Raw genomic sequence first — 27,624 nt, 5'->3', positions numbered from 1 at the left:
CAGAATTCTGCTGTATAGTGGGATTTGGGTGTCCAGTTTGTGAAACACAACCTGTTAGCATGCAGGTATTGCAAGTAATTAGGAAGGCAAATGGATCGTGAACCTTTATTGCAAAGGAGATGTAGAATTAAAATGGGGAAGTTTTGCTAAAACTGAGCAGGGCTTTCATAAATTCACACCTGCAATATTGTATTCAATTTGGTTTCCTTATATTAGAAGAGATATATTAGTAATGATTACAGACAAGGTTCACTGGGTTGATATCTGGGATGAATTGGTGGTCTTGAGTGGAAAGGCTGAGTATAGTAGAGGTAAATAGAACTATTGAACCATATAAGATGCTGAAGGGGCTTGACATGGGAGAGGCTGAGAGGATGTTTCCCATCGGGGTGAATCTATAACTAGGAACATTGTTTCAGAGTAAGCAGTTGCCCATCTAAGGTGAGGATGAGGAGGAATTTCTTCTTTCAGAGGATCTTCAGTCTTTATAATTTTCTGTACAAAGAGGCGCAGAGGCTGAATTACCAAATATATTCAAGGCTGAGATAGACAGAGTTTTGGTCTATAGGAGAACCACTGGTCTTGGGGAACATGCATAAAGTCTATCTGTAATTACAATCATGATTTAATTAAAGGGATCTTCTGGTCCTAATTATTCTGTCCTTAAGTACATTTTGATTCAGTAGAGTGCACATTTTTTTTGGCCGACGTCTTTCAAAAATGAAAAGAAAAACTGCTTTAGCTTTCAAATTATTAAAACCAATTACTTAGGATCACTTGCGATAGTTAATAATAAAGCTCTGCATTGTTAGAGTAATGCTAAGGTTCATGGACAATGCTGAGACTTGGGTTTTCTCCTGACATTTAAACTTGCTTAAATCAAGGAAATCCCCAAATCATCTGAGTGTTTCAGAGGAGAACAGGGAGGAAATGTTTAGGAGCCTGATCAACATTTCGGACAGTAACCAAGGTTTGCTAGGATTCAGTCGAAGTAAAAAAAATGTTAGCCAGCAGCAGCAATAAAAGCAGAAAAGTACAACAGGTCATAAGCTTAATAAAGGATAACTTCCTCTCTGAAATGCTGAATGGACTTTGAAGAGGTGATGAACAAGATTGATAAAGGCAGGGTGGTAGACGTTGGCTACATGGACTTTAGCAAGGCCTTTGACAAGGTCCTGCATAGTAGGCTATTCTGGAAGGTTAGATCATATGGGATCCAGGGTGAACTAGCCAAGTGAATACAAAATTGCGTTAGTGGAAGGAGTCAGATGGTGCTTGTGAAGGGTTGTTATTTAGATTGGAGGCCTGTGATGAGTGGTGTACTGCAGGGATTGGTGCTGGGTCCACTGTTGTTTGTCATCAATATTAACAATTTAGATGACAATGTTGTTAACATGGTTAGTAAGTTTGCAGATGATACTGAAATTGGTGGTGCGGTGAACAGTGAAGAAGGTTACCTAAGATTACAACAGGATCTAGATGAACTGAGGAAGTGGGCTGAGGAATGGCAGATAGAACTTAACTCAGACAAGTGAGAGGTATACTTGATTTCCTCATCGGCAGAACTCGATCAGTGAGGATTGGTAACATCTCCTCCTTGCTGGTCATCAACACAGGTGCACCTCAAGGCTGTGTGCTTAGCCCCCTGCTCTACTCTCTATACACACAAGACTGTGTGGCTAAGCACAGTTCCAATGCCATCTTCAAATTCATCAATGACGCCACTGTTGTTGGTCGAATCACAGGTGGTGACGAGTCAACTTACTGGAGGGAGATAGGACACCTAGTTGACTGGTGCAACAACAACAACCTCTTGCTCACCATCAGCAAAACTAAAGAGCTGATTGTTGACTTCAGGAAGGGGAAGGAGGGCAAACATGTACCAGTCTACATTGGGGTATCAGTGGTGGAGGAGGTCAGCAGCTTTAAATTGCTGGGTCTTAACATATCGGATGACCTGTCCTGGGCCAAGCACATCAGTGCAATCATAAGGAAAGCATGCCAATGTCTTTACTTTCTTAGGAGATTAAGGAGGTTTGGCTTGTCACCGAACACTCTAACAAACTTCTACAGATGTACCGTTGAAAGTATCCTGACTGGCTGCATCATGGTCTGGTACGGCAATTCGAATGTTCAGGAACACAAGAAGCTGTGGAGAGTAGTGGACTCTGCCCAATACATCATGGGCACATCCCTCCCCACCACTGGTAGTATCTACAGTAGGCGTTGCCTCAAGAAGGCAACATCTATCATCAAAGATCCCCACCATCCAGGCCATGCCTTCTTCTCACAGTTACCATCAGGTAGAAGATACAGAAGTCTGAAGTCCCACGCCACCAGGTTCAAGAACAGCTACTTCCCTTCAACCATTCAGTTCTTGAACCAGCCAGTAAAACCCTAATCACCACTACAGTTTAGCAACACTATGACCACTTTGATCACTTTGCGCTAAAATGGACTTCATTTTTTTTTTGTTCTAATTGTGTTCTTTCTTGTAAAAAATGTGTATAATTTATGGTTAATTTATGCTTTTCTTGTGAATGCTGCTTATATTATGCTATGTGCCTGTGATGCTGCTGCAAGTAAATTTTTCATTGCATCTGTGCATACATGTACTTGTGCATGTGACAGTAGACTCGACTTTGAGTTTAAACCAGCGTAGGAATTACCCAGTAAATGGTAGGGCTTTGAACAGTGTTATAGAATAGAGGGACCTGGGGAGTACAGGTACATAGTTCCCTGAAAGTGGCAACACATGTAGGCAGGGTGGTGAAGGCCTTTGGCACGCTTGCTTTCATCAGTCGGAGCACTGAGTACAGGAGTTTGGACGTCATGTTTCAGCTGTACAGGTTGTTGGTCAGACCACACTGGGAGTATTGCATGCAGTTCTGGTCACCCAACTATAGGAAGGCATCATCAAGCTGGAAAGGGTGCAAGAAAGATTCACGAGGGTGTTACCAGGACTAAAGAGCTTGAGTTATACGGAGAGACTCAATAGGCTGAGACTTTCTTTCCTGGAGGCTAGGAGGTTGAGGGGTAACCCTAGAGGTACACAAAGTCATGAAGGGAGTAGATAAGGTGGATGGTCACAGTCTTTTTCCCAATGTAGGGAGTCCAAAACTAGAGGGCATAAATTTAAGGTGGGAAGGGAAGAATTTAGAAGGGACCTGAGGAGCAACTTTTTCATATAAATGGTAGTGATCATATATGGAATGAGCTGCCAGAGGAGACTGGGGAGGTGGGTGCAATTACAATGTTTAAGAGACATTTAAACAGGTACAGGGGATAGAAGGGGTTTGGAGGAATATGAGACAAATGCAGGCAAAGGGGACTAGCTCAGGTAGACATCTTGGTTGGCATGGATGAGTCTGGCCAAAAGGCCCGTTTCTGTGCTCTGACTCTATGAAGCTCCGAGTATGTTTGAAATGATACTTTATAAATGATCCTGATTCTGGAATTAACATGTGGGACAAAAAGTGCAAATATCTTCAAGGTTGGTTATTTTATTTGTATGAGAAAGAAATGGCACTTATTACCATTTTCCCAGAGAAGATGGAGGAAGTGAACTCAAATCTCAAGAATGTCTAGGGCTCGAGTTGCAAAGCAGAGTCTCAACAAAACTGAAAAGAAATGCATATTTCCATATCAAGTTACATTCCTAAATTCAATTTCTGGGTAACAAGATCTTGTGATGAATCTGCAGCTCTACCACTCCAACCAAGCAATGAACGCTTTCGCTGCAGGCTATTTTTACTCAGGGAAATTCTGTTAAAACTAAACAGATTCTAATTTACAATTTGCTGTCACACGTTAGAATGAGAGCAGCTACTGCAGGCAACAATAATTCCCACAATGTCAGTTTAATTGTTTCATGGGAAACTTAAAATTGCAGCAAAATATGCAAATTTCCTCCACAGCAGCAGGACTTAACACTCCATAATAGATGGAAAAGAAGAAATTACTACATGTTGCAAGATTTCTTTCTGCTAGAGGCAATCTTGCACAATTCGAGAATATAAAGATTTTTTCCCTCGCTATATAAAAGTTAGCTTTAATGTGAGATTCCCTGTTGCTAATACTTAAAACTAAGTTATTAGACAGATGACAAAACTTGATTGCTGCTCACATCCTTTCTAACATCAAATATACAGAAGACATCATCTTAACCTACATAAATAATGTTTTAAATGTGAAATACCACATAATGGACTTTTAGTCAGTAAAATTATTTGAGCCTGAGAATTATTAACATAGGAGTGTAGAACAGTGAAATAGAAGTCGGTTTGTTTGCTCCTTGAGGTTGTTCCATTTTCAATGAGATTGATTTGTCTCCTAACTTTAGATAGTTGCACAGCAGGTAGTACTGCTGCCTCACAGCTCCAGCGACCCAGGTTCAATGCTAACCTCCGGTGCTCTCTGGGTGAAATTCACACATTCTCCCTGTGACTAAAATTTTTCTTCCTCCCATGCTTCGGTTTCCTTCCACATCCCAAAGTCTTGCTAGTTGGTGGTTAACTGGTTATTGTATGTTCCTCTCAGTTTATGTGTGTGGTAGAAGAATTACAGGGAATTAATGGGCAAATAATAGAGAAAAGGTTCCAGGGGAATACGTGGGGGAATGGAATTGATGAGATTGTTCTGTGAGCTGGCATAGACTCAATGGGCCAAATGGCCTGCTTTTAAGTCATAAGGAAAGTAATATAAAATATACCTATATTTCCCATATGGCTTAATATCTTTTATTATTAAATATCTATCAAACTCAAATTTAAAATTAACAACTGACGCATAATCAACAGTCTTCTACAGAAGATGGTTTTGAGTTTCTGTCACCCTCTGTGTACAGAAGTATTTCATAACTTCACTCCTGAAAATCCTGGACCTAAAAATTTGTGCAACGCCCCAAAAATCGTGTTAACACAGCATTAACAATTTTTGAGCACACTTCTTAATACATTAATGACAATTGTTAAGAAGATATAGTTTTGCTGGTGTGAGAGGTTTGTGCACCCTTCACTGTTTGTCTGGTGACCAGCTCACTCAAATGATGTCAGCCATTGTACTATCCCCAAAATCTGTTCCTGTTCAGCTTTTTAATGACATTGGCTTATAGCAAGACAGCTACTGTTCACACACAGAGGAACCAGCTTTTAATAGCACCGATGGCTCAAACCGAAAGCCATTTAAAGGCTCAGACACACTTCTCCTGAAGGCATAGGATAAGTGCTGCCAATCAAACCTCAACTAGCCTAAGCTAAACTGGGACTCTAGTCACCACACACCCTCAAAATCAAGTAGTCACAAATGCCAGAAGAAATTCTACAAAAGGGCAGAAGCTACATGACCATCAGATCTGAAAAGAAGAGAAAAATAAAACATCTGGCAAAAAGGCTGGTTATCTTGGGAGGAAGTTGTCTGTAGGAGTCCTCTCTGAATGCCTGCACTTTTGGAAAAGCTGCACTGTAGCCAAATGCCTCTTTGAGATTTGAATGCAAATATCATATTTATCAAAAATTGAAGGGTTCCCCTTTTGCTAGTGTAACATTTGAAAAGCAGCCATGAGCAACAAATTGTCATATGTGACATATTTCAGCAGAGAGCGCCTGCAAGGATCTTGAGGCAAGGTTTCTGAGAGTGAGGTTAATGATGACTTTGACTTAGAGAGTGATGCAGGCTTGTGTTTGTTTGCTAGGCAAACTTCAAGCAGCAACCAAACACAAGTGTCTGCACTGTCTTTGAAGTCAAAGCAAGGTAACTGTGTCAGAAAGTTTGCCAAAGAATTCTTAACATTGCCTCTGCTGAAATATATCACACGTGACTCTTTGCTGCTCACTGCAACATTGCTGAAATCAGGAAAAGCTCATTGGGCAAAGTGGGAACCTTTCACTTATGATAAATTTGATTTTAGTATTCTCTATTGAAAAGGGCATTTGGCTGCAGTACAAGGTTCCCAAAACTGAAGTCATTCACAGAGGGCATCTATGCCTTCATAGACACCTCCTAGGCAATTTTGTTCCATAAGTGCTCTCTGGACAACGTGGCTGCCTTTTGTGTGCACTGTTACTCTACCTCCAAGGAAGGACACTGCAAAACTCACCTCCCATCATTGTATGTGCACTCATTCCTTGCAGCAGCTGAAAGAATGTGGTGTGATCCTTTATGGGCAGAATTCCTCAGGTCAGAGCTGTGAGGGAAAGTATTATTAATGTGGGAAATTTGATCTCCAACAATGATTTACACAATGGAACTCACTAGCACAATTTTGGAACTGGCACTAACAGATTTCACTTTTTATTTTAGAGCTTTTTGAAATAGTGTTAAGCACATTATTTTGTATCTTTAGTGATAGAATAGTGGCACAATCAAATTTCCAAGCCTTGATTCTGATTTTTTTTTCATAAAGCTGGTCCTAGAATACCGAATCAGGGAAATAGTTCCTCACTATCTATGTGATCAGATTTGCTTAAATGTACACATTCCTTGGAATACAATCCAAGTTTATGCAACCTTTCCCCCAGTGAACTTGGAACCTTGATGTTATTCTGGTAAATTTACACAGCACTTCTTCCAAGGGCAACATATACTTCCTAAGGTGTGACGCACAGAACTGCTCATGTTTCTTCAAATGTGGTCTAACCAGGACTTCTTATAGTTGTTGTATTACTTCTTTGGCTCACTCCAGTCCTCTGGTAATAAAGGCCAGTATTCCATTAGACCTTATTGAACGGTTCCCTTATACAATAAGATGGACTCTGACCTCTCGATCTACCTTGTTGTGACCTTGCACCTTATTGCACTGCACTTTCTCTGCAGCTGTGACACTTTGCTCTGTACTGTTATTGTTTTTACCTGTACTACATCAATGCACTCTGTATTAACCCAATGTAACTGCGCTGTGTAATGAATTGATCTGTACGATCGGTATGCAACACAAGTTTTTCACTGTACCTCGGTACAAGTGACAATAATAAACCAATACCAATACCAATACCAATTTTCTGCTCTTGCCCATAACATAATAACGTTTTATATACATGGGTCCCTATGTCTGCCTCTAGCTGTTTACCATTTAGAAAGCATTCTTGTGCTGGACTTCTTTTAGATCCAAAGTGGATAAATTGCAACCTGTCTGCCATAGTTTCCCCTACTTACATACCCAATTAATATCTCTTTGAAAAGTAATGCTTACATGTACACTGCTTACAATGCTATTGATCTTTATATACAGTGGCATGCAAAAGTTTGGGCACCCCTGTTCAAAATTTCTGTTACTGTGAATAGTTAAGTGAGTGGAAGATGAACTGATCTCCAAAAGTCATAAAGTTAAAGATGAAATATTCTTTTCGACATTTTAAGCAAGATTAGTGTATTATTTTTGTTTTGTACAATTTTAGAGTGAAAAAAGGAAAGGAGCACCATGCAAAAGTTTGGGCACCCCAAGAGATTTGAGCTCTCAGATAACTTTTACCAAGGTCTCAGACCTTCATTAGCTTGTTAGGGCTATGGCTTGTTCACAGTCATTGTTAGGAAAGGCCAGGTGATGCAAATTTCAAAGCTTTATAAATACCCTGGCTCCTCAAACCTTGTCCCAACAATCAGCAGCCATGGGCTCCTTTAAACAGCTGCCTAGCACCCTGAAAATTAAAATAAATGATGCCCACAAAGCAGGAAAAGGTTATAAAAAGATAGCAAAGCGTTTTCAGGTAGCTGTTTCTTCAGTTCGTAATGTAATTAAGAAATGGCAGTTAACAAGAACGGTGGAGGTCAAGTTGAGGTCTAGACGACCAAGAAAACTTTCCGAGAGAACTGCTTGTAAGATTGCTAGAAAGGCAAATCAAAACCCCCATTTGACAGCAAAAGACCTTCAGGAAGATTTAGCAGACTCTGGAGCGGTGGTGCACTGTTCTACTGTGCAGCGACATCTGCACAAATATGACCTTCATGGAAGGGTCATCAGAAGAAAACTTTTCCTGTGTCCTCACCACAAAATTCAGTGTCAGAAATTTGCAAAGAAACATCTAAACAAGCCTAATGCATTTTGGAAACAAGTCTTGTGGACTGATGAAGTTAAAATAGAACTTTTTGGCCGCATTGAGCAAAGGTATGTTTGGAGGAAAAAGGGTGCAGAATTTCAATGAAAGAACACCTCTCCAACTGTTAAGCATGGGGGTGGATCAATCATGCTTTGGGCTTGTGTTGCAGCCAGTGGCATGGGGAACATTTCACTGGTAGAGGGAAGAATGAATTCAATTAAATACCAGCAAATTCTGGAAACAAACATCACACCATCTATAAAAAAGCTGAAGATGAAAAGAGGATGGCTTCTACAGCAGGATAACGATCCTAAACACACCTCAAAATCCACAATGGACTACCTCAAGAGGCACAAGCTGAAGGTTTTGCCATGGCCCTCACAGTCACCCAACCTAAACATCATCAAAAATCTGTGGATAGACCTCAAAAGAACAGTGCATGCAAGACGGCCCAAGAATCTCACAGAACTAGAAACCTTTTGCAAGGAAGAATGGGCAAAAATCCTCCAAACAAGAAATGAAAGACTCTTAGCTGGCTACAGAAAGTGTTTGCAAGCTGTGATACTTGCCAAAGAGGGTGTTACTAAGTACTGACCATGCAGGGTGCCCAAACTTTTGCTTTGGGCCCTTTTCCTTTTTTGTTATTTTGAAACTGTAAAAGATGGAAATAAAAAAAGTAATCTTGCTTAATATTAAAGACATGCGTCATCTTTAACTTCATGCCTTTTGGAAATCAGGTCATCTTTTACTCGCTTAGCTATTCACAGTAACAGAAATTTTGACCAGGGGTGCCCAAACTTTTGCATGCCACTGTGATTGGCAAACTTGGATATGTGGCTTTCCTTCCTATAATCTAAGTTGTATATTAATACACTAATTAGTTATGGCTGCAAAATAGATCTTTACTAGTCACATCCTACCAATAATAGCACTTTCTCATTATACCTAATCTGAGCAAAGATCCTCACATAATTTCCTAATCTGATCAATAATTAGCCTTAAATTCCATGAGGCTAAACTTTAGCCAACAGTCTCTAATGAGGAACTTCATCAAATGTTTTGTGGTATAGGACAATATAACTGATATTCAGTTTCTGGAACAGCCAATAACAGACTAAGTTGGAATCCCTGCTGAGGTTAAATCAATTTGCAATTTTTTTTCAGTCTCTAACTTTTAACACCTTTGTTTAACAAATATCTTATCAGTTATTACCTCACTGGAGACGTTCTGGTTGATTTCCAGCCATTCTAGTCTAGCTAACCACCATATTTCTTTCTAATAGGGAAACACAACTGTGTGTACAAGATAACATGGAGACAATCTTATCAAATGCTTAGAAAAAAGACATGAGGTGCCATTTGTACATTTTATCCTGACCAAGTCTTCCGGGTCATTTCACAGACTCAAGTCTGTGCAAAGGAGTGCAGTGAGAAAGATTCCAACAGCACCTGCAGAGGTACTCTGTCAAGAGAAGTGGATTATTTTGCCAAACAATAGAGTCTATAGTCATACAGCACAGAAACAGGCTCTCTTGCCCACCATTTCCATGACGACCATTAAGTATCTATCTATACTAATCCCATTTACTATCAGTTGGTTCGCAGCCTTCATGCATTTGCAATTTAAATTGCTCATCTGGATACATTTTAAATATTGTGAGATTACTCACCTCCATCACCTTCTCAGACAGTGCACTCCAGATTCCAGCTACCCTTTGGATGATCCTTTTTCCCTTCAAATGCTCTTACTCCTCACTTTCGACCTATGCCCTCTGCTTTTGGAAGTCTTCATTAAAGAGGAAAACCACCTGCTCATAGTTTTATGTACCTCAGCCTTCAAAGAAAGGCTGGTCTAAAAAAAAACTTGTAACTGAAATGTTTCAACTTAGGCAACGTCCTGGTAAATCTCCTCTGCAACTTGTCCAGTGCAATCATGTCCTTCCTATGGTGTGACTACTAGAACTGCACACAGTACTCCAGGTGTGGTCTAACTAGAGTTTTATAAGTTTGTACCATGCCCCCCCCATGCTCTTATCTTCTATGTCCCAGCTAATAAAGCCAGCATCCCATATGTCTTCTTTCCTATCTTATCCACCTGTGCCCTTTGGCACCTCCCAAAATGCATCACTTCACTCTGTACAATCGGAGTGAACAACTTCCAATTGAATTTTATATCAGTTTAAGTATAAAAACAAGTTAAAGATTAATTTATTATTTTCTTACAGAAAATACTATTTCTGTCGAGTGAAGATATAACTTCAGGTATGTAAGGAAGCACAAAAATAGTTTTAAGTGATAACACATTTCTCTGAAAAAGTGCAGTCATTCAAATTTCTTCTGCAGTTTTTATGTTAATCCAAATTCTTAATTATAAGGTCCAGAGAGAGACACGCACATCTGATGCAAAGTTAATAACTGAGGCTGTGTCTTGGTAATATCTGGCAAGAAATGACATCCAGTAATCAGAATACATTTAATTAGTTGCAAAAGCAATTGTGAAAATATTAACTTATTACAATAACAACTGACTGCAACTGCTAAAGAATCCTAACCATGCTCAGTGCTGGCCTGTTTCTGAAAATGGGCCTAGTACGGGAACAAGGATCCTGAATTACAAAAGTTCTAGCTAATGTTTGTTTAGGTGGTCCATCAGGTTCTGTTGTAGACCTGTTGAATAGGCTCATGGCTTGCATGATCTCAGTGAAGACCAGTGTCAAGCAAGCCTGTGTTTCTGGCCCAGCACTTTTCTCAATCTTCTTGCAATGTTCTACCTCCCTGCAACAAACTTCCCGTGTGAATATAGCTAATCTTCAGAGCCAATGAGAAACTGTTCAACCTATGACATTAAACTCCAGAACCAAATTCACCCACACCTCAGTAGTCATGCTGTGGTATGCAGAAGACACTTGCAGTTGTGTACACTTGGAAGTTGAACTCCAAGGCATCATCAACTTGAGCACTGAAGCATAACAGAGTATGAGCCTACCATTCAACATCCATAACATAAAGGTCTCTGCTAACCTGCCCTTTCAGTACAACATTGCTCTCTGACAATAAAGGATCATGGCTAGACACTGAAAAACATGGACCACTTCCCACATCTTGGGAGCCACCTCACATTGAAGGCATTCAATGATGATGAAATTCACCACTGCCTTGAATGCACAGCCTATGGCCAATTGAGGAAAAGGGTATATGAAGATTAAGACCTCAGACCTGGCTCATGTTTTACCAGGCAGCAGTGATGCAGGCCCTCTTTTATGCTTCTGAAACCTGGACTCAAGATGCTGGAATGGCACCACCAATGCTGCCTCTGCAAAATCTTTATTGGAAGGATAAGTGACCCAACATCAGTTTTCTCTCCCAAGTGAACATCCCAGGCACTGAGGTCCTAGCACCAGCTACTCAGCTCCATTAGCCGGTTTATGTTGGTGACATGCCCTATATGAAATTCCTGAAACAGACACTTTATGCTAAGCTCTGTCACAGAAAGAGATAAACAGATGGGCACAGTTAAATATTCAACGATGTGCTCAAGGATTGCCATTGAGGCTTGTGAATTCCTGGCCAATTATGCCTCAGGTGAAGAAGGCGCATTCAGGATGGTATTGAGAACCTTGAATCCATGCATCCAGAGCACACAGAAACTCTAAGTGATAGATGGAGCATACCATCTCGCAAAACTACCATCTGCCTGGCCCTTCAGACACCTTCTGCTCCATCTACGGAAGAGTCTGCGCTTCTCACAATGGTCTCATCAATCACCTGAGAATCCACAAAACCAGTGGAAGCAAATCATCCTTGATCCCTAGGGAATGCCTAAGGAAAGAAAAGATTCATCAGGAATGCCTGAAAAGTGGCTAGACACAGCAGCATTTTCCAGGAATCCTTGGGATGCAGGATGATTATCCTGGAAATGGAGCTTTGTTGTGTCCAGTACAAAGCACCAAAAGTGCAAAGTGCAACTATTTGAGTATACTGTATATTTAACATCAGCGATGAGGTATTGGAGGAGCAGTGAGAGAGCCTGAAGCTAACAAATGAGCCAAGGAGTTCTTACTATATAAAAAAAAACAATGGGCTGATAGTTCTAACTCCTCAGATGAACAACCTTAACTGCCAAGAGTTCATATCAGAAACACAGGCATAGACTATATTATACTTTCCAAACACTTACTAAAATTACTGTGAGTTCCTGATTGGCGAAGTTGCCTGTTGGGAGTGCAGTGCCAGAAAATTACTCAGTTTGCTTGTATAACAGCTTGAATTCTGCACAATAACTTAAAAAAAATCAAAAGAGTAAACTGTGCCAAGAAATAATGCCAAGAGATGATCAACAACAGTGATTATGGTTGCCTCTTAACTGAGGAAAGGCAAGACTTATCTAACAATCAGTTAGAAAGATTTAGATACAGATAGCACCTTACTTTACCTTTCAGTAACATATTAATTTCATTTTATATCAAATGAATTGCTTTATATGCAATGATTTGGAAGCAAGCACAGAATCACCAAAACTAATATGGCATAGGAGACCATTCAGGCCATCATGACTGTACCAACTCTTTAAACAAGCAATCAAATTGGTCCATTTCTTATTTATCTCCCATAGCCCTGCAAATTTTCACTTGTTAAATATGCATCCATTTGTCTTTTGAATATTACTTCTACCACCATCTTAGGTAATGCATCACATGTAATCAAATGGATATCTAATTATTTTTTCTCTCATGTCATCACAGGTTCTTAGTTATTAATTTAAACCTTTGGTTTTTGATCCATTTGCCATTGTAACTTTTTTTTATTATTTATTCTGTCAAATCCATTTATTATTTTCTTTGCTCAAATCTTCCTTTAATCTTCTCCACTCCATGCAGAACAACCATAGTTTCCCCAGTCTCTCTATGTAATTTAAGTCTTTATCTCTAGTACCATTCAAGTAAATTTTCTCTGCACCCTCTCTGAAGCTTTATATTCCTAAATTGCACTGTGCATAGTCTGGAACTTTCTTTCAGATCAGTCTGATGGAGTGTGGAGAGGAGAGGAAGGTTGGTGGGTACTTGATGGCTTGAGACCAGGATCTAATAGATAATGTGGGCTGTGGTTAGAGGTAAATTTCCCCTACCCACTGTTAGAATATTTAACGCCAGGGCCAATGTCAGTCACACCAGTGATATCACACCCTATTGCATTGCACTGGAATGTCTGGCTGAAAGGAATACCTTTGGAAAGGGAGGCAATGCCACAACATTCAGAGCTAAGAAAATTAACAGCAGGTCTAAGGGTCATTACAGATTCAGAGGTGCCTGACAATTAAATTCAGTTACAAAATAATTCACATTTACAACCTTCTATTTCTTGCCATAACTGCCAGATGGAAAACCCCAGAATGAAATATCACATGTTAGCAGCACTGATAATATTTAATAACCTTTGTCTACATGATACAGCATGTCTTACCTTCATTGTTGAAGTGACTTTGAAGTAACATAAATACTAGGCACATGGATAATAAGTTGGGAACAATCAATTGAACCATTATGCAATGATAGAGGTCATAACGCAAAACATAAAACTTCAGAGAACTGGTAAAGTGAAGGCACGTCACAGGAGCAGAGTAAGGGCTAACCTTTATTCGCCTTCTAGCTCAAGGCACAGGATACAAATGTTAGACATGATGGATGATGCACATCACAAAAATAACAATAAGACTCAAATATCTTTCTGTGTGCACATGATTATGAACTTAAGTACTAAAATATGTGAAACTGGAAAGGAAACCTCAAGAAAAAAGGTCTACCTCAGAGAAAAATATATGTTGGCATTCAAATGCTGTAACAATAAGTTTGCAATTAAATGGCGCTTTCATGTAAAAATAAAGTTCTAAGGCGCTTTACAAGAGAATAACCAGAAAAAACTAATGAGTGTTTAGCAAAAGAAAGAGCCTTTTGAAGGGTTGAATGAAAGGTTGATCAAGAAGACACGTTTTAAGAAAATTATTAAAGGATTCAGAAGTGCAGAGCTGAAGGAGTTTAGAAGTGTACAGTTTTTGTCTCTGTGACGGTGTGTAAAAGGCACAAAAATTGTTCCTGCACGGTTTGACAAAATTTCATTCCATTTGCTTTTATAGTAAACTGATGAGTCTTTCATGTGACTTCAACAGCTAAAACTCTGAAACATGAGTAAATAGCATAACAGACACTGCATTGATAGGTTCAATGTATTGAACTGATTGCTTGGTCCCACTAGTATAGTTGGAAACCTTGTATGAAGTGAGAATAAATGAATAAAATTATGTATAATAATAACATTAATTACAAGACATCTTTATCTTAGCCATCTAGTCCCAAATGTAATGATGAATCTTAACTACACACACTCCATCAACAAAACTAGCAGTCTACGATGAGCATTCCTGCTGCTCTAGTTTCCTGTGGAAATGCAGCTTCACAATTTACAGAAGCCTGTGAAGCTACTTTGGTGATAACTATTTTTAGAGTGCACAGTATGCTCTCATCCTCTAGTATTCAGAATGATTAAAACTAAGATACAAGCAGTGCCAACCCTACATCATACTAAAGGATTTCTGTGTGAAGAAAAACTACTTTTGGCAGCTCTACCATGATGTAAAATAACTTCTTGTAACACTATGCTCAATAGTAACAGCTGCCTATATATGTGGTTGTCCGCCAGATCAGCATGTGACAATATACAAGTCATATATGACTTCAATGCATGCACTTTTATTTCTAAAATTCCACCTTATAAATAGAAAATCAACACTAAACACTGGCTGGCTGCATCATGGCTAATTAGGAATAGAGCTGAGGCTTGCAAGTCTATACACTGGATGTAAGTCTTTGGAAGAGCAATTGGTAATCAGCAATTACAGCAACAACCTTTATAATGTTTAAAAGACATTTGGACAGGTACAAGGATAGAAAAGGTTGAGAGAGATATGGGGCAAATGCAGACAAATGGGACTCGCTCAGCTAGGTAACTTGGTCGGCATAGTCAAATTGGGCCAAAGGCCTTGTTTCCTTGCTGAAAAACTCTGACTCTATGACTGTATCAAATCAACAATTTTTAGGGCAGCTCTTTTTAACAATTGCTTAGACCAAGTTTACTATTGTAAGATGTTCACAATATTGGTTGCCCCAGGTAACAAACAGTTCCCATTTTTACAGATATACATAAGTTGATTTTTCTGTAAGTCAGAAAATAAACAAAAATCACTTGATATAGTAACCTTACCTCCAAAGTATTGTAATGAATGGCGTCAAAAGCACATGAGACTGAGAAGAAAAAACAAGTACTAAAAGTGCAGAGAGAGAGAAAACTAGTTCTGCTATTTGTAGGATTGAACATATGTATGCATGTTGCACTTGCTAATTTAAAAATATTCTGGGAGCTCATGTGTATATATGGGGTCTCCATAAATCAGACGCTTTCAACCCGGGAACAGCTTGCAATAAATAGGGAAAAATTCTGAAGATTTTGGATTGTCTTTCAAGAGTCCAATAAGAGCTATATTTTTTCCTACCACAGCAGGTGTTCTATCTATTGCAGCAGAATGTCAGCATTTTCCCAGGCTTTGTTGAGGGCATTCTTTATGTTGACACTGTGGGTTGTTTCTTTTAGCACCACTAAGTCCAACATATTTTTCTTCAAAGTTTCATCTCCAAAAACACAGCAAACAAATATTTCTACTTGTGATTTATCACCCATGCCTGTAGGTTTGAAGCTGAACACTAAAGAATTCTTCAGGCCATTTTGCATCTTGTTTGCAACTGGGAGATATGCCTTTCTGTAGGGTGGCATGAAATGGAATTTTTCATCACTAAAATTTTGTGTTGTTCGATCTAAAGTTGCAGCCAGCTCTACATTACTTTTCATAAATTCTCTATCAGAATATGACTATTTAATATGTGGTATTCTATTAAATCCCTGTAACTTTAAAACTAGCTTCTCTTGTTCTGTCAGCCTCCTTAGTGTTAATTAGCTGTTTAGGTATGACTTTAATGTCGTTTACTTTTTTTTCCCCTTGATTCTGATCCAGGACAATATCTCTGGATATATACTTTTGATTTGTTTCCAGGTAATCTCTTTATAGTAAGTGATGTGTTGTTGATAATGCACAGTGGTTTGCCATCTTTAATAGCAAATGCAAACTCTTCTTCCTTTCTGGCTTGTAATTCTTATTTCTTTTTCATAACTGTGTTTCAATGATGCCATTATCATTCACAAAATTATGGTAGGTCAATGGGCGCATGGATCTTAAGAATAATGAGAGCAGTTTGCATTGCACAGGTCCTATATTTAGCAGAAATATTCTGTAGGGAACTATCAAGCCCACCTTTGGCTGAATGCAGTCTTACCATCAATATGTCCTGCAATCTACACGTAGTGCACATTTTATGGCCAGTCTGACCAGATAGATGCACAGATTTCCTATGAGGTGCATCTCCTTAAAGGACCGTTTTAGAACCAATTGTAGTAGACTGGCCTCCTGTTTTAAACCTGATCTGAAATTTCTGGGCTTTCCTAACTTCTGATCTTTTCTCACCTATGCCTTTCTCTTAAAAAAAAGATATGCAGGACTCTGCATTGCAGAAGCATTTTTAAATTACAAACCACACAACCCTTTAAATGCACGGATGCTATTACTTCAAAGTAATGGAAATGATTCCTAACCAAAATAGTGCTGAAGGAACGTTATCTGCCTTTTCATCCTAACATGATCTGCTTACTGTGGACCAGCACATAGTATCAGCGCCATCGTTTTTGGATTCCATTTCATTTTATTCAAGCATCACCTACCTGCCTCTCCATACATCATAAAAATTGGCCCCAATTTCAATATACTGCTGATGGCAAGAAGCCAGGCATTAGTGGCATTTGGAGGGGCAGGGCATGGGGGAGAAGGGGTGACGCAAGGTGGGTTGGACCAGTTAAAATATAAAGGTGATCAACTTGAAATGTTACCTGTTCTTTTTCTTTGCTTCTTTTAAGCATACTTGTGGCATTATGGCATTAGTTCTCTTATCATTCACTGTATCATTCAGTGGTTTATCAATCACAGCTTTGTCTGTGCAGCAGTATATAAATACTGGCTACCTTCTTAAGACTGGTAAAGGCCAAATAGAACATCTGTAAAACTGAAAGCTTTAAAATAATTTTTAAATAAACCCTGGGCAGTAAAAGCAGACTGCCTGAAAACTTTTCCCAAGTTATTTTCACAGCAATTGAAGGTATAATGAGGCCAGTAAAAGTCTACAGTAATGTGAACATCAATTCAAAAATATCTCATATTCTGATTAAAGTTTCAAGATCTCTAGTTGCAGTAAATTCACTCTCAAAAACAATTAAAAACTATTCATGTGTTAAAATTTAATTAAAAAACAACTTTAGACTTTTTAAAACATAACAAAACTCCTAATTAATTCAGGTCAATTAAATAAAAATTGAAAAGTTAAATTATCCTAAAACAAGATATTGCAGATGTTGGAAATTTGCAATAAAAATAAAAAATACTGGAAATTCTCAGCAGGTTAGGCAGCATCTGTGGAACTGAGATAATGTTTCAGCTGGCTAACCAAAAAACCTAAATAGTCCTGTCCCTTGATATACTGTATAATATAGGCCCAATTTTTCATAGAAAATATGTTGTATATATCAATGATCTAGACGATAATGTGGTAAATTGGATTAGTAAGTTTGCAGATGACACTAAGATTGGAGGTGTAGTGATAGCGAGGAAGGCTTTCAAAGCTTGCAGAGGGATCTGGACCAAATGGAAAAATGGTCCAGAAAATGGCAGATGGAATTTAATGCAGACAAGTGTGAGGTGTTGCATTTTGGAAGGACAAATCAAGGGAGGACATACACAGTAAATGGTAGGACACTGAGGAGTGCGGAGGAACAAAGGGATCTGGGAGTTCAGATACGTAATTCCTTGAAAGTAGAGTCACAGGTAGACAGGGTTGTAAAAAAGGCTTTTGGCATCCTGGCATTTATAAATCAAAGTATTGAGTATAGGATTTGGAATGTTTTGGTGAGGTTGTATAAGTCATTGGTGAGACCAAATTTAGAATATTGTGTGCAGTTCTGGTCGCCGAACTACAGGAAGGATGTCAGTAAGATTGAAAGAGTGCAGAGGAGATTTACAAGAATGTTGCCGGGTCTTCAGGAGTTGAGTTATAAGGAAAGATTGAGCATGTTAGGACTTTATTCCTTGGAGTGGAGAAGAATGAGGGGAGATGTGATAGAGGTTTATAAAATGATGAGTGGCATAGACAGGGTTAATGCAAGTAGGCTCTTTCCACCTAGATTAGGAGAGATAAGTATGAGAGGACATGGCTTTAGGGTGAAAAGGGAAAGGTTTAGGGGGAACATTAGAGGGAACTTCTTCACTCAAAGAGTGGTGGGAGTGTGGAATGGGCTGTTGTCTGATGTGGTAAATGCGGGCTCGCTCTTAACTTTTAAGAGTAAATTGGATAGATACATGGACGAGAGAGGTCTGGAGGGGTATGGGCTGGGGGCAGGTAAATGGGACTAGCCGAATAATGTTTCGGCACAGACTAGAAGGGCCGAATGGCCTGTTTTCTGTGCTGTAATTTTTCTATGGTTCTATGGTTCTAACTGTCAGCAGTTCAATACAGACATGTAATTCTGGCATTTATATTTCTAAGTGCGTGGAAATGTTATTTCTGTTTTGAATTGTGTCATTTCCCAAACTTGGAAATTACTTGACTAAAAGGATTGAGAGTTTGACAAAGAGGGAACATGTGCTCAGTGTAAAATTTTCAAAACCATCTCTCAAAGCATGCTGAGGTAAAAAATGATATATAGTGACTCTTTCCTCTATTCTTTTTGTTTTGAGTCTGAAATGAAGGCAAAGTTAATGTGAACAATTTGGCGTGAAAGATATTGCTCTGAAATATGCATACACAGATTATAATGTATTAATATTTAACACCTCTTACCTTAAAAACAAACATTTCACCCCGTAAAATAGCCAATGTATTGAAATTTCCATCGCAGATATTGGGTTTGGCACCCGGATGGGAAGGTTTATCCCTGGTAGGTGGACGTGGAGGTCGTGGTTGTCTGTTAGGTTTCCGGGGATCTGATGGTGGATTGGAGCGATGTGGTGGTACTGTGGGTAAAGGTTTTGTAGGTTGTGTAATCTTGTCTGGTGGGCCTATGTAAAAATGTAGACAGAAATTAATGAAATTGTGAATAGCAGTTTAATAACTTCTGGATATAAAAAAAGGGAATAGTTTTTCAACTTGCCACTTGGACACAAAACTGGTTTTTTGTAATGCCACAAGCTTTTAAAATCATCCACTTTTCATTTCTCATAAAACCAATGGGCAACATCAATATTATGTCTGGGTGGCAAGGCAAAAATTTACATCATAAAGTATGGCTACAAACCATATATCTTCTGGATGCCCTGCAAGTCATCTTGCGGAAGTTGAAATTGTTCTGTATCCATATACTGGTAAAATGGGGCCATAATTGCACTGGGATCATTGGAGTGTTCCAGGCCAAGGGCATGGCCAAGCTCATGAACTGCAACCAGAAATAAATCATTTCCTACAGAAAAAAAAGACAAAAGATCTAAAGTGATTGCTAATCTAAATGTAAAAGCAACTCTTAAGTTATTCTGTGATAACGTATGGGGAAAAATAATGTTGATGAAGTAAAAAGGAATAGACAGAAAGAACAGAGAAGAATAAATGTCATAAAGACCCATATTAGAAGGTAGATTCACTTTTATTAACTATGCTTAAAGAATTAATTATGGTTCAAATATTGCAGTAATAATATTAGCAGAGATATCTGAGCTCATTTGGAAAATATCTATTCAAATTTCCTCCTTCATATTCGAACCAGAATTAGTGGCATTGAAGTGTGGTAGCTAATCTGCAGAAGAAGCTAACAAACCTGTACCAACCATTAAAAACCACGTTCTTAATCTTATAAAAACCATACAAATATAACTTTACGATAATTTAATCATCTGTCACATTGGTCCATAGCTGGATTTTCCAGTATAAGTGTATTTTCTTTAAGTTTGTATAATGACTGTAAAAAAAATGGTACTTTTGTTCCCAAGAAATCAGTGTGTGTACATTAGAAATTATTACATCATATTTGCTTGTTTATGTGAAGCTTGTATTCTGCGAGATGCGGCTGTCCCCATAAAAGGATCTTTGTTCTCAAATCAGGTTTGCTCTGGAGACGTTTTTAGGATTTATTGGAATAAATGACTCAGATATGTGGCCTTTGTGTCTTAATTTAAATAGAAATTGACTCCTACTTCCCTATCAGCTGAAACAGTATTGCAAGCAGGGGCATGGATAAATGATTTGAGCAGATTTTTGTGTCTTTTGCCTGTGTTTCTTTTCAGTCTCCCTAGTGAAATAAGGTTTGATACAGATGGTTGAGCTGCTGTATATCGTAGAGAATAGTTGTGATCAGCCTCATTTTCACTGTATTTCCACAAAAATATAAATAACCAACTGAGTTTTTAATATTTTTTAAGCTGCAAGCTTAAACATGGCATCAAAACCGAAATGTGATTGGTATGTTAAATTATTTGTTTGTCCAGCTGTCTAAATCCAGTTCTAGCCTCCAGCCAACCCTGTTCGCATTGACTGAGCTGGTTTCAAATTGCAGTTTTGCTTTCTTAAATTTCTGCGATAAATCATAGCTCCTGTAAGTTTTGTGGTGTACAGTATCATAGTCTGTACTATCAGCTCTTCAAACTTGCTGGCTCGCTCATTTTGTCCCATCTGGCGACCAGCTAACAATTCAAGGTTTCAGGTTAAAATATTGAACATTTTCCTTTTAAAATATGGAGTATAGGTTACTTTACTAAAATGCTTGAGCTTCAAGTTCTACCATTTGACTCTCCAGCCTCAGGTTATATATTTGTAATTTCTTTGCATTGCATCATTATGCAAGGTTAAGTTACACTGATCGAGCAAAGTGTGTCTGATCATAACAGTTCCTCCGTGTGTTTATTCCCTATAACACAGTGCAGCACAACCATTTGTATTAAACCTCACCTCACCAAGTATTAACTCTGTCCACTTTCAGGGACCCTAAAGGAAAGCACATGCAAAAGACGTGTATCTGTTCAAAATCACATAGCCTTAACCCAGTTACAATACTACTCCAGTTCATTTGAGTCAAATTCTATTGAAAGTAAGGCACAAAAACCTCACCTACCTGAATCATTTATTCAAAAGAATCCAAAGAAGTTATCCATAGTTGACCTGATCTGAGAACAAGGATGCCAAAATGTAATGATTATCTTCTTTATGGAGAAGGCAGCTTCTCCCAGAATAGAAACTTAATATAAACAAACAAATACAAAGTCATTATTCCTAATATGCAATGACCTTGATTTCTTGGTAATAAGAGTATTGATTTTTACTTGAAAATCATAAACTGCAGATGCTAGAAATCTAAAATAAAAATGGGAAACGGAGACACAAGAGACTGCAGATGCTGGATTCTGGACCCCTTCATTGTCTCCCCTTATCACCTCCCAGCCTCTGTTGCTATTTCCATCGTTTCCTCCACCACCTAGCTCCATCTGCCCATCAACCCCTCTTCACCTGGATCCACCTATTGCTTGTCCCTCCAGCCCTTTATACTGGCTATCTCCCCTTTATACTCTCAGTTCTGATGCAGGGTCTTGACCCAAAAAGTTGACTTGCATTCACAGATGTTGCCTGACTTGCTGAATTCCTCCAGAAGCATGTTTCTTTTGATTAAAAACAGAAAATGTTAAAAATACTCAGCAGAAACAGAGTTAATGTTTCAGTTCGAAGACCCTGAGTATTTCCAGCACTTTTGATTTTTATTTGTTAAGCATGTAGTCATTACATTATAGAAGAGTTACAGGAACTACTTACAAAAAACTGAGAGCATTGATTTTATTATTCCATTGCTTACAACAAACATATACACAATCCAGGTACAAAGTTCCTTAAACCCCACAAATCAACAACATATCCATTACAAAGGGAAGTATGGATGCATGAGCAATTCACGACTTCCTGGGGGATTCTAAACCGTTCACTTGCATGGTTTCTGTGACAGAAGCTCACAATCAGATCACTCATTTGTAGTTGTTACCTGGGGTGATAAACATTTGAAATAAAGTGCCAGAGTTGTAACAGAAAAATAATGTTTCATTGTTCAGAGACAACTGGGAGCTGTGTTGAGTTACTTTATCTTTAATGGGTCTAAAGGAACTTCACTCATTCCTGCATGCTTTGACATTTATATTCTAACCATTTCTATCCTTTGAATGAGGGAAAACGATTGGCACGACATTGTTTTGGGCTATAAATGCTATAAAAGCACCTCCAAATTTTTATTGCTAAAGGGGTTCCAATAAAAGTTAATGTAACACTGACAATTTTATATAGAAATTGGCTTGTTACTGCAATATAAATTAGTTTTAGTATTTTCACTGATCTTGCTAGTAAGCCATAAATCCTTCAAGGTTACCATAGCAAAAAAATGTATCATACAATCTGTTTCAGATTTAGCAATGCCATTATGGGGGCTGTAAGAAATTCACCACCTATTCCGTAATTTCCACTAATAGTACAAAAAATACTGCATGTATTGGAAATCTGAAATAAAAACAGAAAATCCTGAGGTGGTCTGGTAGCAACTATGGGGAAAAAAGCAGAATTCACATTTTAAGTTGATCACCTTTCAACAGGACTTGGAATAATTATGGAGAAACAGATTTTAAGATGCAGAGAAAACAAGGAGGGAAGCAGCGAACGAAGGGGAGACTGTGAAAGAAGATGGTAACTGAGAAGAGTATAAATAGAGGGATGCAGCAAGAAAGCTGGAAATGCCAGAAATGCAGATTATCTGAAATTTTGAACTCAGTGTTGAGCCTGGAAGGCTTAAACATGTCCTGTCAGAAGCATTCCCTTAGTTTATGTTGAGCTTTGTGGCACAATGCAGGAGGCCAAGGACAGAGGTCAGAGTGGTAGTGGGATAGAGAATTAAAATGACAGGCAACTGGAAGCTTGGGGTCACGGTTGAGAACTGAACAGAAGTATCCACCGAATATGTGACTGGGCTCCCCAGTACAGAGGGCACCAGATCACAAGCAAAGAATACAGTACACTAAATTGAAAGAAGTGCAAGTGAATTGCTGCTTCACCTTTGGGCTCCTGGACAATGGAGAGGAAAGAGGTAAAAGTGCAGATGCTGCATCACTTGCAGTAGCATAGGAAGGTATTATGGATAGTAAATGAATATTGGTGGAGATAGAAGAGTGAACCAGAGCATCTGGATGAGAAGTTGTCCCTTCTGAATGCTGAAAAGGCAGGAAAAGGGAAAGATCATTTTCTATTCTTACTTAACCATAATTTCCTCCCCTGTGTTCTGCAAGACCACAGTGTTCTATCCCAACTGCCTGCTGCAGTTACTTGGAAGAAGAACCAGGTCTTTCCATCATCTTAGAAACACAAGAGACTGCAGATGCTGGAAATCTGGAGCAACACACAAATTTCGCTCCATAGATGCTGCTTGACTCACAGAGTTCCTCCAGCTCACTTGTGTGTTGCTTCCTATCATGTTGTGTTATTATAGATGCACAATAGAAAGCATCCTATCCGGATGCATCATGGCTTGGTATGGCAGCTGCTCTGCCTGAGATCACAAGAAACTGCAAAGAGTTGTGGACACAGCCCAGCACATCATGAAAACCAGCCTCCCCTCTACGGTTCTCACTGCTTCGGTAAAGCAGCCAACATAATCAAAGACCCCACCCACCACAGATATTCCTCTTCTCCCCCTCCCATTACTCAGAAAATATAAAAGTCTGAAAGCATGTACCACCAGGTTCAAGGACAGCTTGTATCCCTTCGTACGATAAGATGGACTATTGACCTCACAATCTATGTTGTTATGGCCTTGCGCCTTATTGTCTCCCTGCACTGCACTTTCTGTGTAACTGTAACATTTTATTCTGCATTCTGTTATAGTTTTACCTTGTACTACCTCAATGTACTGATGTGGTGAAATGATCTGTATGGATGGCACGCAAAACAAAGTTTTTCACTGTACCTCGATACATGCGACAATAATAAACCAATTTAACAATTTATATTATGTTTTGTGACAATCATAGGATAGGGACAGCTTTAAATATTAACATAATTTTTAGTGGTGCTTCTTCAGTAGTGAGGCATTTTGATTATGTTTCTTATCTAAAAGCAATGCTGTAGCAGTATATTGCAATATTAGCCTTGGGAATGCCAGAAGGTGAAAGCTGTGACTTCCATTCTAACCTCAAGGGCTACAGTTCTTGCTGTCGTTGGGGTGTTTTCTAGCCTTTAAACTTAGCACACCTCTTATGGTGCTGTATCAACATCACTAGCAGTTCCCACTCTGCATAATGTAGGTTCTCTCTTTGCAGTGTAAACAGACAGAAATGATCTTGCATCCAGTGCGAAAAATTGGGTTGGGTATATTTGAAGTAGCTGGCAGCATGCCTGCAAGGCTTTGGAGATGTCTGTGTAATAACCTAAGGGAATGCAGACCTGGATCATATCCTGGATTTGTTCAAAAATTATTTCTTTTATGATTTTGTAAAAGAATATTTTCTGAGGGTTGAGTTTTGAGAGAGTGCCTTCAGAGAGGAACCCTGTTGTTACTGCCAGTTAAATTCCATGTTCTCTTCTGATATGAACGTATAAAAATAAGGGACAGGAGGACACTGAGTGAGTGGCTCCTGCAGTCCCTTCAACTCTTGATAAACCACTCATTGTAATTGGGTCCACCATGACTCCTGCACTTTAATGAAGCTTCAGGTGGGAAAATAATAACAGTGGTATGTCAAGGTTTACAACGCTATGGCCATTGCTACCCTATTCCTGCTGGGTGGAGTGACGTAAAACATAAAATTAACCCTTCTATGTGGCATGAAGCTGTGAATTCTACCCTTAGTGTGTATGCTGAGCAGTATTGAGTTCCATTGGCCCAATGCTCAAATGAGCAGGGATTTTCTCTCAGTAGGTGGAGACTGAAATTTATCTTAGGTAAGGATTGAATCAGATTGGTTGCTTGTTATAATTGTGTCCAAGTTCTGTTCTATTAGTTGGAGTGGAAGCAAGCATTGGGTGCTGCACATAATTGGATACCAGACCAATTGGACTTGTTGTACACCACTACCACAGACAAATTTTGACACTGCTTTTCTACTATTAGCAAAATTATGGCATTAATTTGGAAAGCCTCAAATAAATTTCTGGTCCATGTGTCTAAGGCAGGAAGAAGAAACATTATGAAAGTTTCCTCTTTTAATCACCATTCAATACGCCTTGCTGCAGAATGAGTATAGAACCCTACAAGGCTCAGCAGTAACGCTCCTCACATTCAAATAGGCACCAGACACGCTGGCTGAGAAATGAAGACCAGGATGTTCTGCTGAGTCTTTGAAGAGACCAGCATCTGTTGATCAAAACCGAAGTATGAGTCACTACCTTCAGGATGAAAGAGTGAAAATTTGAAAATAAAATCAGGGACATGCATGATTGACCATGAACTACTTGGTGAACCGTTATGCACATTTGTGTAGAATCGTCCAGGATGTTTCCATTAATATTTATGAATTAACTAGGAAGATAAACCGCGTTCATTTTAGCCAGTATCAGATCCTGTTTTTATAAATGTACGCACAAATCTTCACGCACATCCAAACACATAAGATGCATGCAGGATGGCTGAACAAATTCATGCTGCTGTCTTTGAAGGCAGAAGTCAAACAAGCATAGAATGTCAGAGTTCCAGCAGCAACTCAAACTGATGAATCACATACTAGAAAATAAAGGCCACTCTGACTTGAATACAGGGTTAGGACATAACAGAGCAAAGAAATAACAACAATCAAAAGAACGATAAGAATCTGACAATATCTGAAATTTCACAAATGTGAATAGGTTATTTGCATAGAAATTCCAGCAGCAAATGTATGCATTTTCAGATTTTGTTATCATTTTGCAGTTTTATTAGGGCAGAAGAGTTTGACTGAATTTATTTTTTAATTTGTTTGTCTACAGTGTACATTTTAATCTGAATGGACAGATCTATGCTGCAGGGTCTCCAAAAGGATCAGTATTAGTACCACTGCTTCTCTTGCTATATGTTATATAACTGATCTGCAACTATGCGTAGGGATTAAAGCTTTGAAATTGGCAAATAATATAAAACTTGGCAATTTAATGAGCAGGTTTGTAGTTGCTTCAGGAAGACATTAAATCCATAGTTCATAATGTACAGCCTGTGCGATAGTTCGAACCAGCCCATTGCGATGAGCAATGAGTGGCTCATGTTCACCACTCCCCTGCCTCCACACAGCAGAAGCCAGTGATGAAGGCAAAAAGTTGCATTCACAAACAAATTAGAGAAACAGACATCAAATGATTTTTGCTTCTCGAACTGGCCATCCTGGTGGTCTCTGTTGTCACCGAGTATGCACACATATGGTAGGGCGAGTCTTCTCACATCTATGTCACTTAGGAGAAAGAAGAAACATTCATCCCAGTTGCTTTTGAACCAGGTTTTCATACATGGTTAGTTTCTTGACTAGGTGCTGTCAACCTGATCTGATATAATTTCTTTCCTTGGAATTGGAATGGAGGTTTGAGTTTGCTTGCATTTGTTGCTCTTGCAAATCAAGACTAACCCTGAGGGGAAATCCTGGCAACCCTCATTTGACAACTTCCTTTTTTATGTATTATTTTCTCTTTCCTTCCCAAGGTGCTGAGATATTTGCAGCAGTAACTTGGTCTTTGATTGAGATCTGTGGCAGCAAGCTATCAAAATTGTCTGTGTTTGTCTTTAAAAACTAATTAAAATGATTAAAAATTAAAATAAACATGAAGAATAGTTAGAATATGTTGAAACACGAGAAAAAAAATCACATAAGTAATTGAATGCTTTTTAGATTAACAAATAAGTTTGACAAGTTTTTTGGAATGTTGGAGGTTGTAATGAACAGAATAATATGGACAAACCAGTCAAGGGTCTAGTGCGGGAAAGTGGTGTTAGGACAAAAGATAAGCCATGATATTGAATGGCAAAGCATGCAAGAGGAGCCAAGTGACCTACTTCTGCACCTTTTTCTTGTTCTCATGTAAATACATATATTTATGCACTAATTAAAAAACCATAATTTACCTGATGTTTGCCTATCTCCCCTTTGTCCTCTTCTTTGGAATGAATAGAGTTGCTAATCCTGAATCAGATCTAACCTCGCTCAGGTTCAGCTGGCAGACTTTCCAGCGTAATTGCGAGGAAACTGTAAAAAATTGGTTTCTGTCACTGATCTACACAATGAATCCAAACTTTTAGAGCAGTGGGACCAATGAATGCAAAGACCTCTCAGGAAGTTCAGGACTTTTGCCTCAGGAGCAACCATGTAGGAAACATACAGAAATGATAATAGCATTCTTTTCCCCAGCAGAGTCATTTCACTACAAATAGGTTCAACAGGAAGCCAGTAGCTCACATGAATGCAAAAGACTGGAAAGCTGCA

At 38.8% G+C, this 27,624-nt stretch overlaps 1 protein-coding gene across 2 annotated transcripts in view; it reads right to left on the bottom strand.

Moving 5' to 3' along the window:
* LOC127574165 (matrix metalloproteinase-16-like) overlaps positions 1-27,624 on the bottom strand; it is a 188,997-nt gene that overhangs the window by 54,367 nt on the left and 107,006 nt on the right. For both annotated transcript variants that reach the window (XM_052022935.1, XM_052022936.1), the window contains exons 5-6: positions 19,473-19,634; positions 19,019-19,236 (exon numbers count right to left, since the gene is read on the bottom strand). In XM_052022935.1, the coding sequence (XP_051878895.1) occupies positions 19,019-19,236; positions 19,473-19,634 (380 nt within the window). The remainder of the gene's footprint in view (positions 1-19,018; positions 19,237-19,472; positions 19,635-27,624) is intronic.

The sequence above is a fragment of the Pristis pectinata genome, chromosome 9, assembly GCF_009764475.1.
Source record: "Pristis pectinata isolate sPriPec2 chromosome 9, sPriPec2.1.pri, whole genome shotgun sequence".
In the NCBI taxonomy this organism is placed as follows: Eukaryota; Metazoa; Chordata; class Chondrichthyes; order Rhinopristiformes; family Pristidae; genus Pristis; species Pristis pectinata.
Note: the sequence above shows the minus strand (reverse complement) of the source record. Positions and strands in the feature narration are given on the sequence as shown.